At 36.7% G+C, this 19237-nt stretch overlaps 1 protein-coding gene across 1 annotated transcript in view; it reads left to right on the plus strand.

Moving 5' to 3' along the window:
• The window catches only part of LOC114264036 (glycoprotein 3-alpha-L-fucosyltransferase A), a 69237-nt gene extending 68621 nt beyond the window's left edge, over window positions 1–616 (plus strand). Inside the window, 2 exon segments of the mRNA XM_082920343.1 lie at window positions 54–209; window positions 211–616. Coding sequence (XP_082776469.1) covers window positions 54–209; window positions 211–310 — 256 coding nt within the window. The 3' untranslated portion in view covers window positions 311–616.
• The last annotated feature ends 18621 nt before the right edge of the window (window positions 617–19237 follow it).

Below are 19237 nucleotides of genomic sequence, written 5' to 3' on the forward strand. Positions count from 1 at the left end.
TTCTCTTTCATATTCTTGTGAACAAGGGTTGTGATTCATGACTTTTCTGGCAGGTCATCAAATTTGACTCTGAAGACCTTGGAGTCAGCCGTACTCCTGAAGTTCAAGTCTCTGAAACACCACGTACCCATCTGGAAACTGCAAAGACCTGAGAGCATAAGAGGCGGAGATGAGCTCAAAATTTACAGTGTATATCCTGTTGGTAAGACACAGGGAAGCTTTGTATACCTTCAAATTCGAAGGGGATGCTGAATTTAGAAGTCACATTGAAACAAACCCGTGTGCGAAATTTGAAGTCATTTTCGTGTAGACAAAGCCAAATTTTTCCAAATGTGATCCCAGTTTTGCTTTTGCCTTTCTGGTTCATCCTAATTTTTCTTTCATACAAAAAATTGGAGAGATCTGCTCCTGATTGAGAGTCAAGTCTATTTTTTGTGGTCAATTCTGAATCATTATAAGTAGAAAATTTACTTTTTTCGAGTCTTAACCCTATTAGTGGATGAAAGTTGCCACTATAATTTTGTTATTATTTTTTTATTTTATAAACCTCAGCTTGAACATTGTTCTTGTTACTAGTGTTGTATAGTCTGAAAATAGTGAGAAATTTCTTGTCATATTTCCAGAGTATGGTCCAATAAGTGAAATGGCCGCGTAAAGTAATTGCCAATAGAGGTGGTGGTGGTGTTGGGGGCATGATGTGGTGGTGGTGGTAGTGGTGATAGTGAAGGATGATTATCCGTTTAAACAGGTACTCATATTGTATGTGAGGGCTGGACGTATGCCTGAATCATATTGTGTATAAGGGCTGACCGTATGCCTGAAGGCCCAGCCCAAGCCTGCCTATGAATTTTTGGACTTGGGATTATATTTTTAGCCCTGACGGCCAGATTGACTAATTTTTTAAGCTCGATTGTAAATATGGGCGAGCTTGGAAATAATGTATCAAGTCCACCCCCGACCTGCAACTCATATATAAAATATGTTTATAAATTAGCAGTTGACTTGTGCAATACACATGTTATTTGCTTATTTATTTTTTAAAATATTTGATGGTATAATGTGTTATAAAAAAATAATTTTAATTTAAAATTAAAATTAAAGTATGATTTTAATTATTTATTTTGATAATATTGACATTATCGTTATATAAAATTGTTACTTGAATATTTATATATATTATTTTTAGTTTTATTTGTTATTTTGATGATTTTAGTTCTATCATATTATAAAAGTATAATTATCATATAATAATTATGTATGATATATATTAAATTATAAAATAATAAAATAAATACTAATTTTTATATTAAAAATAATAGTTAAATTAAAAGAACAATTAGTAACATAAAGTTATATGTAATTCTAACTATTTAATTTTCTTTTATATTCATTTGGAAAATAAAAATATGTAAAAATAGAAATTATATAAAATTTATTTAAAAAATTAAATATAATTATGTTGTAGTTGGATTATTATATAATGATTTTATATGATATATGTATATATATTAAATTATAATATTGTAAAATAAACACTCAATTAAATTAAAATATCAACTATATAAAAGAAATTCAACAATAACTAACTAGGAAAAAATTATATAACATTTAAACCTAAAAAGAAAAAATAATAAAAACGTCCAAATGATAGATATATCTTAGGGTGTGTTTGTTTGGACGGACTGGATAAGGGGGAGATTGAAATCCACCTGACTATTAGTCTTGGGATACATTGTCCTCATGGTTGGACTGAATTTGTATTCCATGTTTGTTTAGTCATGGGATTAGATGTCAGAAAAGAACTATTTGGTTGGATAGGATATGAATCCTATATTTGTTTGGAATATTATGGAGAAGTATAAATGTTCAAATGACTATTTTACCCTTTTCAATTATTTACTGAGTAATAGCAATATTAAACATATCTTTAATATTTTAATTATTTTTAATTAGATTAAATAAAAATTTATTTTATTTTATTTTTTACACAATTAAATAAATTTATTTTTTAAAATTAAATATATTAAATAAATAAAATATCAATAAAAATATATGTTATTTTTTTAATTAAAATTTTAAATAAATTTATTTTAAAAAAATAATAATTAAATAATGAAATTAAATAAAACATCTATTAAAATTTAAATAATGAAATTAAATAAAATATAAGCAGAATTTTAAAATAAAACATCAATAAAATATCTATAAAAAATTAAATAAATAAAACATCAATAAAAATTAAATAAAATTATTTTGTTTTTAAATTGAGACATTTAAATTTTACTAAATATAATACATAATTAAATAGTAGAGGGTTAAAATGGTCATTTCGTCTCCTAATCCCCATATCCCCCCTTATCCCTCTATTTGTGTCCCACCCCCCTCCTCATGGGACATAATAGTCCAATGGACTTGAGACTAATAGTTTGGTACAAAAATTTGAACCAAACAACGGACTATTAGTCCAGAAGGACTAATGGTCAAATCACACCCCTCAATCCCTCAAAACAAACACCACATTAGTGTATGAAGTGATTAATCATTTGTAATATGATATCAAAACATAAAAAAAACTTACTATTCAATAATTGAAAAAGTAACTCAAACAGTAAATCTAAATTTTGGAGGTTACTCGAGAGCATTATTGTTGTATAGGTTTTTCATTCTGTGAGTTGTGATTATATAAAATAATGTAGAAAATGAAATATAATTTCATATATAGAATCACTATAAAATTTAAATGACAAATTCATAATACAGAATAATATAGAATTGGTATTGGGTATAGAATAATACACGAGAAAATAAGAAAGAAAGAAAGCAATTTAGCATTAAAAAAAATCTTAATACCCTTGAAAGAATTAACAAGAAAAGGGTGAAACGCAAAATTGGTATTGGGTTTGTGGATTATCTCAATTTACCATGAAAAATATATGGGAAAGAAATATTTGTCAAATAGAGTTCATATAAGATAAGTAAAATTAATATAATTTAAATTAAGTTTGAATTTGTGTAGAACTTTATATATAATTAAAAAAATACATGTTGACGTGGTTCTCTTAAAAAAAAATAAGCTCTTATAATGTGCCACTTAAGTATGAAAAAAATATTACTTTTAATAATATATGATAATATTTATAACATCTGTATTAATTTTATATTATTTAGTTTTGTTTTGTTTAGGATTTTAATCTTGAATTTGTTTAAAGGCTTATTTTCAACAAATATGTTCAACACTTAAGAATCTAGGGGGCATTGTGGAGAGCTTCTCTTTCTAGGTGATTTCCAGCAACTTTTCAATAATATTCTGGCGAGTTCCAAAAACACTTCTATAGTGTACGTTTGGGTTTTTTTTATGCTTAAGAAGAAGGGTTTGAGAGCTTCTTCCCTAATTTCTTGCATAGATTTTTGGATTTTCAACATCTACAATTCCCTCTACTCTTACTCTTCTTTCTTTACTGTTGTGGGTGTTTTTTTTTTTCTTCAATTCAGTCTTCTGAAGATGACTGAAGATGGCAGTGACGGTAGCGGTGGAGTTGGACAGTGGCGGCAAGGATGACGACGATGAGTCTAGGCTGTATTTTGATTCAGATCTGGATGCCAAGGCCACTGTTCGTCATAACCAAGGATGCTTGGCTCGAAACCTTAAGTATGAAGGGGGAAGGTCATTAATTGAACACCCCCGCTAACCTTATCAAAAGATCGGCCTTTACTAACCATGATATGATTTTTATTTCCTTTATGTGTTCGTATTCCGATTATTTAATAAATCCTAAAACAATTATTATGTGAAGTATACAAGTATAGACTATGCCACTCACTTTGGAATAATTTGATTTCATGTAATTTTGAAAGAGTTTTGAAGATGTACAACCCAAATAAATTGAGTTTACAAACATGAAAAATCAACATTATTCCAAATTAATCGACACAACCGCTATCCAATGGCATTCATACAGTTATATTAAGTAAGCAAATAGCCACATGGTAGGATGCTAAACATAATAAGAAAAATATGTACAAGCGGGATGCTAAAGCATAACAATTTACATAGTTACTGACGTCACACTAACAGTTACAAAACAAAATTAGTAAAATATACATGATCTTATATACAAAATCCTAATGCAATACATACACAAGAATGCTTCTAAAGATCCGGTTTCTAAAACATGACATGTGAAACATTGCAAAACATGCGATAGCGCACAAAATCATGTAATAATCAATTAAAGCACAAAGATGTAAATTTAGCTAGATCTAAGCATGAATCATGTATGTAAAAGTATGGATATGCATGGCATGCAAGATATATACATATGTACAGTTAGGGAAAGCGATTAAAGAATGTGATAGATAAAAAGTGGGGATGGAGAATTATTACAACACTTTAAATATTACAAATCCGAGGGAGATGAATAAATATTACAATACAATATAAAAATCATCACAAACACTCAAAATAATAAACATAACAAAATAGCAGCTTCAAGTGCCTCAAAGATCATCAAATGTTGATATTCTCAATGTTGGAAGGCTGCTCAGTTTTTCTTAGAGGTTGCGGGCACGGTCATGAAGGTCGCGGGCGCGATGGTGTACTTTTAGGTGGTTACCCAACTAACTAACAGGCTGGGTAGCCTGGTAGGTTCGGCCAAACTATGTTTTCTTAGATTTCCACGACAAAAACAGAACTAAAAACAATATATATGGGAGTCTTAACTCACCACTATCAATTAGATTACAACAATATGTAATATAATAAGAAATCAAAGCAAAAGAGCAAAATAAGTAAGAAATGCAAGAAAAATGAAATAAATTGAAATTTTACCTTTTCAAGAAAGGATGAACTTCACGATTTCCAAACTTCCTTTTGATCACCCTCAAGTGTATGAATTATGTTCTCAATCCTCAATTTGAAAGCTTAGAATTCTTGCTAGAATGATGGCTTGGAGGTGTATGTGGTGAAAAATGATTTTCTCTCTTGTTTTTGTTTACTTTTACCAACACCCACGCTTCCTCTCAATCAAAGCTACTGATATTCAAGTATTTCAGAATTTTTGGAGGAGTTTTGGGTGTAGAAAAGATGGAATTTCAGTTTGTATGAAAGGTATGGGGTGTATATGGAAGATATGAGTGTTTTTAGCTCAAAAACTCAAATTTTCTCTTCTTTTTCACTCTTTTCTCTAGCTCAAATGTTCTCTCCTTAATCTATCGCCTTGCTCATCTCAACAATATGATGTATTCATATAGGCTAAGCAAATGGAGAAATGGTGGAAGACAAGATAGAGCATAAATGAAGATAATAGAGCTAATGAAGCACTAATGGAGCTAATGGGAGACAAAAGTGGAGCCTTATCTCCAATGGATCAAGCACTAGATAATGGAGGCTGAGTGTATATGCATTTGATGATGAATATATCAGAATATGGGTCAATGGGGTGTCCGAACAGGACCAAAAAAAAAAAAAAGGAGGTCTGATGCTGTCTTGCGCTGAATCAACAAAATCTGTTCTTAAACCTAACTTCAAATGAGCATATTGCCTTTATCCGAACTCGGTTTTAGGTGATTCTTGAGTCTAAATTCAACCCCCAGAAGTCTACTTTCCAATGGTGGTGGCCTCACATCTAAATTCCAAGTGTACAAAGAGATATGCCTAATTTAGTGAAGGTTGTTCATTTCTTTCTTAACGATTTGATGCTCATCATTTTCCTAAACTAGTTTTCTTCCACCCTCTCCTATTTCCTTTTTCACCAAACCTATAAAGAAGATGTTTTAAAATATTTTTCAAAGAGTTCACCTCCCTTTCATTTATTTTCACTTTGTCCTTACTCGGTTTATTGAAAAATGCAATATTTAAATCGAAATGAGAGCCTCGGAACATCGTAGAAAAATTTGGAGAAATATTTTGAAAAGAAGGTTTTAAGGTCTAAAATAGTTTAGCCAAAAATGTGTGAAGGTTGGGATTAAAACTCAAATTCCATCTCTTTTCTAAGGATTATGTGACAAATACATTCTCATTGTCATTATTAGGTAATTAATAGAAAGTGCCTAAGTCTTAGGGCCGGTCAAAATGGGGTATCTACAGGTTTTAATTAAATATATTCTGTGAGAAGATTGGTGGGTTTTTCTAAATTGCGTTTTTTTTTTTTTTTTTGTTGGTAGTTTGTGTTAGGTTTCTTGTTTGGTTCTTTGAGATCTTGTTATTGTTCTTGTTCATGTACTATGTTTATTATATTTTAATATAACTGCATTTAACCTATCTAAAAGGAGGAGGGGGGGGGGGGCTTATTTTTAATGAATTAATGAGCATTAAGGATTTAGATCTGTTTTAGCACTTTTTTTTTATCTAGTCATTATTTAATAGTTGATCTAAAATTGATAATTCAACAGGTAGTCTTTATTACTAGTTGTGACCTTTGAATGATGATCGATGGTTGGATGAAGAAAATTATTTGTTATGGCTTTTGAATTAATTGTTGGATGAAAAAAGTGTGAGAACCTGAATTTACACGTAAAATAAATAATTAGATAATAATAATTTTACAAATCTCAAATATTTTGTTGTGAATCTTTAAGTGCGAATTAAATATTATTAGAGGGTCTTTTAATTAATTTTAAACCTAAAATAAATTCATGGTGGAAATCTCTAATTTAGAGGCTAGATTTATTATTTTAAAAAAATAAATAAATAACTGACAAATTAGTAAGCATATTTTGATCTAATAATATTTGTATTTTATTTAAATTAATGGAGAGAGAAAATAAATTAAAACAAAAGATAATATTTTAGGGACTTTTGTGTAAATACATAATGTAACCCTAGGTTGCCTAATACATTCTATAGCAGCAGAGCAGCAGGAGGCAGCCATGGAAGAGAGAAAGGTTGAGAGAAAAGAAGAAGAAGAAAAAAAAGGATTGCAAACAAGGAAGGATTTTTGGGTGTGTGGTAGGTCTTTATCTTTCTTCTTCTCTTTGTTTTTGTTTTTTATCCTTATTTTATTATTATTTAGTTCAGTGATGGAGAGGTTGTAGGTTTATGTATTATATATATATATATATATACTGTTAAGAAATTTGAGGAGTTAAATTCATGTATAAAGAATGGGTGTAATTCTTAGTCCAAAAATTCTGCACAGAATCACAAACTTTAAAAATCAAGAAACTATATCAAATGGATGAATTTTAAATTGAAATTTTTACAGTAAATTAATTACATATTGAATTGTATATCTGAATTTTCTCATAATTTTTGGCAGTCAAAAACTATATTAACTGTTGCGTTCAAATCTGTCCAGAAACTAGTTTAAAACAATAACTTCGAAAGTGTTGTTCTCTTTGGGTATAAATCCAAAAATTATCAAATCAGCGTCATTAGAACTGGTTACGAGTTTAGTTTCTTATATTTTTGGCCTTGCATTGATTGCTCGTGTATACTAAGAAAACCATTAAATTCTTTAAAGTGCTGCAGAAAACAACCTGTTTGGGCATAATTAATTGTAAATAATTATTTTGATAAGCAAATCAAGTAACACCAATTGGGTTTGAAACTTAGGATATATTAGTTGATATCTGGATGGTTTTGGAATTTTTCTAACAGCGTAGAGTGGGTTTTGTAATTTTCAAAGTTGGCGAATAGATTGGGAAAACCTGTTTAAAACTCTATTTTATCTTAAAGTTACTTTTAATTAAGTTTCGATTTAAACCCATGTCTTGGGTAATTTTAGACCTTGAAGAACATTAAATTAGGTATTATTTAAGAGTAACGGTGAGTGGGGTTGAGCTGTGTTAGTGCACTTTAGTGTGGGGTACTCAGTTTATTATTCTCTTTAGTATTTTTAAATTAGTAGTGACGTGTAGTCTTCATACTTGGTTTAGGGCACTAGTTAGACTTTCATACTCTATTCGAGGATTATATTATTTCGTTTTCAGGTGAGTAGTTTCATGCTACATATTTTTATAAATGCTCCCCTACCCTGAACTGTTGGAAAAATTTAATTGTTATTTCAGGACTAAACTGTTTTGATAAATTATTATATTATCAATGGAATCAAATTATTTCTGAAACATGTGTGAAATTGGCATACTGTAAACTACTTGTTTTGGTCTTTTGTTTATAATGGTGAACTACCATGTTTTGTAAAACCGATGTGTATTGATTATTGGGACCATCTGTATATTTTAGTCCAGGAAAATTATCCCACTGTGTGCGGTGACTCTAGCACTAGGGAACATATTTGGGTTGGGCCGTGATGACTCTAGTGCTCAACGATTGTAAGGAAAAGACCTAGGTTAAGCTATGTGACCTTTAATCAGATCACCTTAGAGAAAAGGCCCGAGTTGCCACCCTGAGGATGACTCTTAGTTCGGTATTGAATTCAACGGGGCTTATAGCCTTGAGAACTGTGTGGCATGTTACTTGTTATTTCTTGGTACCCAGACAATTATTGGTGTTCATGTTGTAATTTGCTTTAAGTAAAAAATGTCATTTATCATGTTCTTGAGAGACATGAGTATTTTAACTGTTGAACTGTGGAATCGTCTTTTTGAAATAGATTTATCTTTATCAAACTGTATGCCAATCTAGTTTCTGTGATATATATCTTATTTTGGATTGAACCTTATTTTTAAAACTATATTTACTATCCATGTTGCTACTCACTGAGCTATCAGCTGACTTAGTTGTTTATCACTTCCAAGTGTTAGAAGAACTTAAAGTGGACTTGTGGTGTAGCGAGGACTCAATTGCATGGACCTTTAGGACATTCATTTATTTTATTTTAGATTGTCATGTCTAGTTTGTGCATATTTATTTTTATTTTTATTGAGGTTTGTTTAGGATTATTTTGATATGTGGGCTATTTATGTTCCATAAGTTTGGATGGTATTGATTACAGTTGGTTTTGCCGTTTATACTTGAGGCATGTCACTAGATTGAGTTTGGTTATTTATTACTGGACTTTTGTATAGTTGCTCAATGTGATTATGGATTAGTGGCTAGGCTTACGTGTGCCTTAGGCTGAGTCCCTGTGGGCCACGGCCGGTCATGCCCGGATTTGGGGTGTGACAAAAAGTGTTGAAGAGTATCATCTTTCAAGTTTTGAGGCCATGTTTCATTGCCAGATTAGGTAGATGAAAGTATGAGTACAGTGAGATTTAGTAATGGGGTTATTATTATGGTAGTATTAGATTGGAGATGTAAGTTAAAATGCATTTGTTTGTGCATTTGTTGATTGTGATAAAAATCTATAAAATTATGTAAAGGTCCTTGTAGACGTCCTCGAACGTCCCGGGAGGGAAATCCCGATTTGTTCATTGGGGCTCACTACAGTTCGGACTCAAATTGTCACGGTTCTTAATCTGATCTCACAATGTGCAATGTGAGATTGATAAATCACCAAAGAGTCCAAATTCGGCAAATCGTTTTGGAAAACAGATTTTTTAGAAAGAAGTGTCATATATGGACTGCTTTGCCAGATACAGAGTCGCCACCTAAATATTTTATTTTTGGAGAATTTAGGAAACCCTGACTCGTGCCTAAGGCCACGTGTCCGTCATCACCAAAGTTGCCTCAGCTCGGGAACTTGGGTACGATTAGGGAAGGTCATTTCATGGGCACCCCCGCTCACCCGATCAAAGATCGGCCTCTACTAACCATGATATCTAATTTTGAAAACATTATGTGTTCTTATTCCGGTTATTAGCCTAGATTTACTATGTGATGCATACAGCATACAAGTATAGACTGGATCGCTTGAATTGGAACAAAACATTTCATGTTTATTTTTGAGAGCGGTTTGCTACTCGCAAGTAGGCTAAAAATACAGATTTTGCCACCCTCGGGTGGGCTTAAAAAAGATGGTTTTACCACTATCTAGTGGGCTTAAAACTCACAGTCAATGCATTGTTCTAATTTAGATAACCCGACCTTCACCCACAGGCATTTAGGCAGTTATAACACATAAGCACGTAGCCTCATGGTAAGCATGCTATCATGGCAGACACTCACACGCATGCAAGGATGCTAAAGCATAAAAGCTTACCTAGTACTCCAAGCCAAAATAGAAACTAGCTAGTAATCAAATGCATGATCCTAGTTCATGTTAACAATGGCTAATGCAACGCATACAGAATGCAATTAGGACAGGCTCGGCTAACCTAAAGATGGCATATGAAATGCAACAGATGACATGTATTCAACTTGGAATTGAAATACCATGCAGTTAATATGATGCGCCAAGCCCAGTGCATGCAATACAGATGAATGGATGCACGCACGCATAACATAAGGTATGCTAATTTAAATATGTCCTAATACTAACCATTGAAAGCAGGTTAGTAAAAGGGAGAGAGAAGTGGGGGTTGGAAGACATACACACACTCACACACACTTATTACACAATTGCCCTCGCTCGGAGGATCTGAAAGAATAATACAGACCGAATAACGAACCAACTATCCTAGCTAATTAATTATTACAAAACTTCTAATTAATTAACAAATTAATTACAAAAACAGCCTAAATATGAAACTAAAAGAGACTGCCGTAGCTCTGCCTCAGAATGCGTGGATGATGCATGCTCAATTTGCCTTGCCCGGAAGCCCGCTGCCATGCCATTGTTGCCTCTGTTTGCACTGTCCTATACCTCTGAGGACTCTGGAGATGCCTCTGAATTGTTCCCTGAGCATTGTGAGATGCCACCGACCAAGGCATAAGATCACTGGCCATTGATAAATGGTCATCGACCAATTGTTGAGCCATCGGCTAATTATTTTTGGTCGGTCAGCACTGTAGGTAGCCGGTTGGCCAAATCTTCCTGCAGAATCCTGTTTTGACAGCAGCAGAGGACAGACAAGGCATGGCATGGAATTTTCAAGCAAATGTGTGCATGTCCACTCTCCCTATCATGTTATGGACTCAAGAAGGTGTGGACCTCGGTACTCGGGCCACCAATCAGGCATTTTGATGCATGATAGCCAAAAGTACTAAGTTTGCAAGTCAATGTAAATGAATGCAACAAAAACACATGAGTGCTACATGCCCTATCATGTTAAGATCAAAGGCATCGGCGACTGAGGATTGAGACGTGTTTCGTCACTCTGAGTACGAACAACATTCATTCCTCATGCTTGGTTCGACACCCCAAACCAAGCAAAATGTAATGCATGTATGCAATGTGGCTCAAGTATGTACATGATGCTAAGGTACAAAACATGCCAAATGCAATGTAACCTATCATGCAAGTGTGCAATGTGCCAAGCATGCAATGCTACAATGCAACCTAGATAGGCAACTAGGCAAAGTGATAAGCATGTAACAATGCACTAACTACAAGGATGCAACAATCATACAATGTAATGATGTAGACGTCCCCGAACGCCCCGGGAGGATGAGTCCCGTTCTGTTCGTTTTGGGCTCACTACATGTTCGGACTCTCAAATTGTCACGGTTTTAAATCTGAACCAAAGAGTCCAAATTCGGCAAATCGTTTTGAGAAAACAGATTTTGAAAGAAGTGCCAAACATGGACTGCTTTGCCAGATACAAAGTCGCCACCTAAATGTTTTATTTTGGGGAAATTTAGGAAACCCTGACTCGTTGCCTAAGGCCACGTATCCGTCATCACCAAAGTTGCCTCGGCTCAGGAACTTGGGTACGATTGGGAAAGGTCACTTCGTGAGCACCCCCGCTCGCCCGATCAAAGATCGGCCTCTACTAACCATGATATCTATTTTTGAAACATTATGCGTTCTTATTCCGGTTATTAGCCTAGATTTACTATGTGATGCGCACAGTGTACAAGTATAGACTGGATCGTCTGAATTGGAACAAAACATTTCATGTTTATTTTTGAAAGTGGTTTGATGGTGCTACCCGCAAGTAGGCTAAGACGTGGATTTGCCACCCTCGGATGAGCTTTAGAAAACATGATTTTTCCACTATCTAGTGGGCTTAAAACTCACAGTCAATGCATTTATTCCAATTCAAATAATCCAACCTTCACCCACAGGCATTCAGACAGTTATATCACATAAGCATATAGCCTCATGGTAAGCATGCTATCATGGCAGTCACTCACACGCATGCAAGGATGCTAAAGCATAAAACTTACTGAGTACTCCAAGCCAAAACAGAAACTAGTTAGAAATCCATGCATGATCCTAACTATACAGAAATGCCTAATGCAACACATGCAAAATGCAACTAAGATAGGCTCGGCTATTCTAAAGATGGCATGCGAAATGCTACAACTAACATGTATTCAACTTGGAATTGAGATACAAATGCAGTTAGTATGATGCGCCGAGCCCGGTGCATGCAAGACAGATGAATGAATGCAAACATGCTATCATACTGTATGCTAATTGAAACATGCCCTAATCTAATCATCATAAGCGGGTAAATAAAAAGGAGAAAGACGTAGGGTTGGAAGACATACATCACACGCACGCACACTTATTACAGTTGTGCCCTCGCTCGGAGGGTCCGAAAGAATAATACAGTCCGAATAAGTAGTACAGTCTGAATAAATACAAAACCCTAATTAATTAACAAATTAATCTAGGAAAGCAGGTAAATTGGCACGCAAATCCATGGACCGCCTCAGCTCTGTTCCAAATGATGAATGATGCATACAAGGGTTGCCTTGCGTAGAAATCCATTACGATGCCCCGGTTTGCCTCTGTTTGCAATTATTCTTGGGATGCGTGCCAGGCTCCGAAAGGTTGCTAATTTCTGATTTGCTGCAACAGAGAGCAACAAAGGGGCATGGTAAAGTATTTTCACATATGTATGCATGACTACTCTTCAGGGAGTGTAGTCCTCAATCCTCGTGCCACCAATCACGCATCTCGGTGTATGATGGCCGAGAAGTCGAATTACATGACCCAATATGAAATGAATGCACATATGGACACAACAAGGCCTAGACTCCATCATGGATAATCCGGAGTGTCGGCGACCGGGAATTGAGACACGTTCCGTCACTCGGAGTACGAAACGTCTCTCGTTTCCCGTGCTTGGGCTAACTCCTATCCCAAGCACAATGCAATATGCATGACATGCATGAATGCAATCCTAACATGCAACCTAGCATACGCAATGCTATGAAATGGCACACACAATGCACGATGTAACGAGGCATACACAATGCTCTAACATACAACCTTGCATACGCAATGCTATGAAATGAAATGGCATACACAATGCATAATGGACTTACACTAACATGAGTGGACCTCATCCACACTCACATCAGTAGCCATTAGGTGAAAATGGGACTATCGAAATGCGTGCACACATGCACGCAAATCGAGGTCCGATCCTAAGGCACAACATGCAACTCTAACAAGGCATGGCAAGGGATGCAAGATGGCATACAAGCATGTGAATTTCAGCATTGAAACATGATGCTAAACAGTCCCGAAACATGGAAAATGGCACCCGATGCATGGAATGAGCCCCGAAACTCAAGACTAGACACATGCAATGACTTATAGCTATACAAAGCATGCATTATTTGATCATGAAGTATAAAGACAGAGCCAAGGCAGTCCCAAAACATGAACATTTCCAGTTCAAAGCATGGCCAAAAGATGCTAGCATGGTGGACAAAAATAGCATGCAATCTTGACTAGCAAACATGGTTTACATGGCAAGTATATGAAGCAAATGTAATCTCACCAAACCAGAAAAAATAAGTGAACAAAACATGTGAAAATAGGCCCAAATAACCACTGAAATGAAGCCATGGTATGCAAAAATAATGAGTTACTTTGGAGGGCCACGCAAGGAGTTGTTAAGCACATACAAGGTGGACACTTAGCATGGCGTAAAAAATTATGAAAATCAAATATGGTAGTCCTAAAACTCACCAAATTGACCCTGGAAAGTGACTTCGAAGCATGCAAGATAGGGTCTCTTTGGAAGGCCAAAATAGCCACCAAGCAAGTCAAGGAGAGAGGGGGTCACCCCCCTCTAATTTGGAGGCTCAAAATAGTGTGCTAGCCATCGAAAATCCACTGGATTTCAGTGGCTAGAAGGCCAAACAAAGCATGCAACAAGAGCGTAGGTGTAAGGCTCAAAACAAGGGACAATCAAGCATAAAAGGAAGCATGAGACCTCAAATAAGAAAATTCCCTTAATAAAACATGAATATTATGTCAAAACAAGCCTTTTTCCAATTTATAACAAATCTCAAAAGTGAACACAAATAGGGCTAATCTATCATGCAAAAATGGCCTAAAAGAGGGATAAAGAGACAAGTGGTAGCAGTTGGCCTCAAAAAGTGAAGAGCCCTTCAATAAAGTTTAAGAGAGGATCAAAATGAAGCACTTTAAAGTTTCTATCAATCCACGAAAATGATCACAAATAGGGCTAAACTATCATGCAAGAAAAAGGTCTAAAAGAGGGATAAAGAGACAAGTGGTAGCAGATGGCCTCAAACAGAGGAGAGTCCTTCAACAAAGTTGAAGAGGGGCTTAAAAAAATACATTTTACAGTTTATGACTAAGTCCAAAACGGCTCAAAAATAAGCCTAAAATATCATGCAAAAAATAGGCCTAAAAGAGAGATAAAGAGGCAAGTGGCAGTAAGAGACCTCAAACAGCGAGAGATCCTTGATCAAACATGAAAAGGATCTCAAAATATGACTATTTCTAGTTTGGGTCGGAGCCCAAAAATGCAAGAAACAAAGGCTAAGAAAGCATGCAAAATAGGGCAAGAAAAGAGGAAATAGGGACTCACCCTTGTAGCCTAAGTCTTCAGCAGCTTTTGGTCCAAATTTCTGAGCTTCCAACCTCTGCAAATGGCCTCCAAGTTGCTGGAATGGAGTGTGGAGGTGTGGTGCTATGAGTTGGTGTGTAAATGGTGCAAGACTCTTAGGGCTTTGAGGGTTGAATAAGAGAGATAGGGAGTGTATGTATCAATGGTGCCTTAGCAGATTTTCTAACCCTTCAAAATGGAGCTGGGGTGCTGGTTTTATAGAGGGAGAGAGGCCAAGAAAGGGGGGGAAAAACCAATTCAAATTTCCTCCCCAAAAGGCACCCCCCCGGATACAAAATCTGGGGGGAAACAAAGGGTACAGCTGGAAGTCATTTGGAGAGGGGATTCTGGCCGGCCAGGTTCAACAGGTTCAGGTGGCCGGCCGGCTACCCCCCCTGGCTGGCCGGCCAGGGGTCAAAAGGGTCAATGAAAATTGCTGGCCGGCCACCCCAAAAAGGTGGCCTCCCATGTGTGCACAACACAAATATGTGGTCAAAACCCAGAAAATGTGAACCAGGAGAGAGAAAAGCCAACTTTTTAGAGGGGTTCAAAAGGGTCAAGGACAATTACTGGCCGGCCTATATATATTGGTGGCCTCCCAGGTGTGTACAACACAAATATGGGGTTTAGGGCTAAAGAAAGTGGCCCCGGGGTGGTCAACATTAGCTTTTTAGTGAGGAAAACGGGCGACGGAGAGCGATGAAGAAATAAAGCTGGCTTTTCAGAACAACTGCTAGCCTCCCACCCTCCTACAAGCTTCCTAACAATGAAAATGAGGTCTCCACCAAAAATGAACCAAAACGGAGGTTCGGGGACCGAAATGCGCGGCCCGGGGCCCTAAAAATGGGCTGTTAAACACCGGAGGTGGCATTCGACCACGAAGTTGGTCTCTCGGGCCACAGTGTTCCTCAAAAGGGAGTAAATAAGATGTGTGCCAAAAATCAGAGGAAACGGAGGTGGTTAGGCGGTCCCAAACTGAGGCACACGGTCGTCGGCTCTGAAAAACCGAAAACCGAGCTCCAAACGGGAAAAATGGCCTATGACCACAAAACGTAGCCTACGGCCACTGAGAGATGGTCTACGAGACCTCTCCCTCCCTTCGGGAAGAGAAAACAGAGAAAACGGGACCCGGTTTGCAAACCAAGTCAAAGCACAAAAGAGCCTCGAAGTCCGGAGGCAAGGCTCGCAGCCGAGACTCTAAAACTTCAGAACTAGCACAATATGCAACATCACCGAGCGCTCAATCAGTGACGTCTGAGTCTTAAGGTCGGTCAAAAATGAGGTGTCTACAAATGAGCATGCTACAAGATGCAAATGCATGATCCATGGATCTACACTAAGATGGAGGAACCTCAGCCACACCTCAAAACAGTGGCCAAAAGTACTAAAATGATGATGCCAATCATGCAAAATAAACATGCAAACCAATGAGCCTAAGGCTAAGGTATGGAAGGCAAGTTTCAAGAGCACTCACATGATGACAAACATGGATGCTTGACTAACATATTAAGCTCTAAAAATGTATAGAGGATGATGCCAAATCAACCATGTCATGCAAGTAAGGCATGCAACCATGACCAAAACTTGAAGCCAACAAAGGGGTCCAAACCATAGCTATGTCAACCAAACCCCAAAGGACCAAAATGACTTAAAGTAGTCCTAAGGCACTCCAAAACAAGACTAAAGCATGCATAGATCATGGTCAAGACATGCTCAGAAATGGATGCAAAACAAAGGGGGATTTAGGGCCACAAAGAGGGCACTCTATTACAACCACCCCAACCACACGTGGCATGGACTAACCAATGCGAAATCAGAGTTTTAACATGCAAAATAAGCCCCCAAAACCCACTGATATGGCAGCCCAAAGACTAAACATGGTATCATACACAACGACCAACTCTTGAGGCACAAAACTACAACACTTTCAAGCATTGAAAGAGAGCCAAATGCAAGTGCACAAGCATGGATTATGGACTGAAATATGGTCTCCAATGATGCCAAATCATGAGAATAAGCTAAGTAAAGCATGCTAATGACCCACACACTCAAGGCTCACAAACCAAAATACAAAGGGGCTATGCCAAACATGGCAAACGTGATCAAATCAATACTCAACAGACCTCAAGCATGATGAAATATGACCAAAAGCTTCACAAAGCTAGGCAAAAACATGCAAGCATGATGGTCTAATGGCAAGATGCATTTCTAGGCAAAATAGAGGAATACAAGGCAAGTATATTATGCATGCAAGGGGGCATTAATCCGACCAAAAACAGAGGTATATTATGACCAAATATCACCCAAAAACCTCTGAAATGGAGCCACAAACAACTAAGCATGCATGCTACCCTTATGAGCCAAAAACATGAACAAATGAGACACAAAGGGAGAGGGGTGTCCCTCCCCTATGTAAGACCTCAAAACCTCTTCTTCACCACTGAAAATCCTTTGGATTTCAGTGGTGAGAAGGCCAATGCACAAAGGTTCCCAAAGCTCAACAAAGAAAGCACAAAAAGGGTCAAACAAGGCCTAAGAGGAGGAGGTCGACCCCCAACACCAAAATGACCTTAATGAAGTATCTTAAACACAAAAAAAATAGAACTTTTATATGTTATACACAAAGCTCAAAACAGCATGCAAAGGGGGTTAAAATCTAGTGCAAGAATGGGGAATAAAAAGCAATAGTGTTACCCTTGGAGAACACTTCAAGAACAGCAAGTTCAGCCCCCCTTCTTCTGATCAAAACCAGCTCAAAACTCCAAGAACAAACTCTCAAGACCTCAATAACCCAAGTATGGTGTAATACTAGGTGCCTTAGTGCAAAACTAAGAACAAAACACCCTTTTAAGCCCTCTAACACACACAAATGAAGAGAGAGAGAGGAAGATATAGAGAGAGAGTAATGTATATATGCTATATAACTCTGATTTTGCTGAACCTCCTCCAAGGAGGAGGGAGGCCTCATATAGAAAAGGCAAAGGCCTAAGCTTCCAAGAGAAGCTAATCAAAAGGGGTCAAGGCTTCTTAAAGAAGCTAAGGCAAAGGGGCCAAGGCTTCCTGAGGAAGCTGGGACAGGGGTCCAAGCTTCTTGAGGAAGCTAAGACAATGGTCCAAGCTTCCTCAAGAAGCTAGACCAAAAGGGTGCAAAGGGTGCAAATTCCTCCATACACGTGTATGAAGGACAGGTCCGTGCACTCCAGCTGGCACAGCTGGCATGCATAATGCCTGAAAAAGGCAAAAAAGTGGTACCGACTAGAAAAGGAGTCCATCGGCCAAATAAATGGTCGGCCGACCACACAAAATGCCGACCGGCCATCACCAATGGCCGGTGGCAAGAATACACGGCCGGTGGCCTCAAGCCATGGCCGGTGAGGTGTGGGGATGGCCAACAAGCCATTCTCTACCTTCCAAAGCAAAAACCAGCAAGTGTTTGGTCCAACCAAGTACAAGACAACCGAGTTGAGAGATCCTGAGGGCAAGGCGAGTAGCCGAGACTTCCAGAAACTCAAAATGAACATGAACATGGATGATCACCGAGTGTTCAAACGGTGATGTCCAAGTCTTGAGGATGGTCAAAAATAGGGTGTCTACAGTTCTCATTTTATAGAATGTGGCTTCATTGTTTTTTTTTTTTTTTGGTTGTAAATTGAGGGCAAAGTAGTCTTTTTATCTTCTTTATCATGGGATTGAATTATCAATGGAGTTTGGATTTACTAAAGTTGAAGACTTCAACTGCACTGTGAAGTTGACCCATTACGAGATTAATTTGGATTCACTTCCGTGATATAAACCATTTATCTCATACAACTAACTAAAAAATTATTCATGTAAAACATTGAGTTGATCCAAAATTGATTGTCATACCATCAAATTATTTTTATCTATACGAAATACATATAGAATAAATTGTCCATTTGTTAGATTTGATTATGTGATTACTTATGTCTGATCAATTCAACGCGTGTTCTTTTCAACTTATCATATGTGATAAACTGTTCAGATCACTAACATGGGGTACCAATTAATCTCCCAACTTGCCAATCTCACATGTGAAGTTAAGATTTTCAACTTTAGTAAATGTAAATTCGGAAGAATTTCTCAAAGTTTAGAGATTTTTTAATCATCCCAAACAAGACTTTCGTCTTTTAACTTTTTAAAAAAGCTATGTGCGGACATGGAATTTTCCCCACACGTAACGCCTCGTGATCAATTAAGAACCTCTGCGAGCTACATAGAATGACCTGAAAACATAGAACAGTGAGCTTGCTGGCGGGTGTGTGCCGAAAAACCCCTCCGATGCCTAAGTTATAATTTAGGATCAAATTAGGGAAAAACTCTCTAGAGTAATTGAGTGTTTAGAATTGCATTAACTTCCTTAGTTTAATTCTAAGACTTCTGTATATTTCAGCATAGTAGAGTCTTAAAGGACAGTAACTCCAATTGATAACCTCAATCCACTAGGAGTCTATCTCTT

This window comes from Camellia sinensis, chromosome 3 (genome assembly GCF_055761805.1).
Source record: "Camellia sinensis isolate YWXY chromosome 3, ASM5576180v1, whole genome shotgun sequence".
Lineage (NCBI taxonomy): Eukaryota > Viridiplantae > Streptophyta > Magnoliopsida > Ericales > Theaceae > Camellia > Camellia sinensis.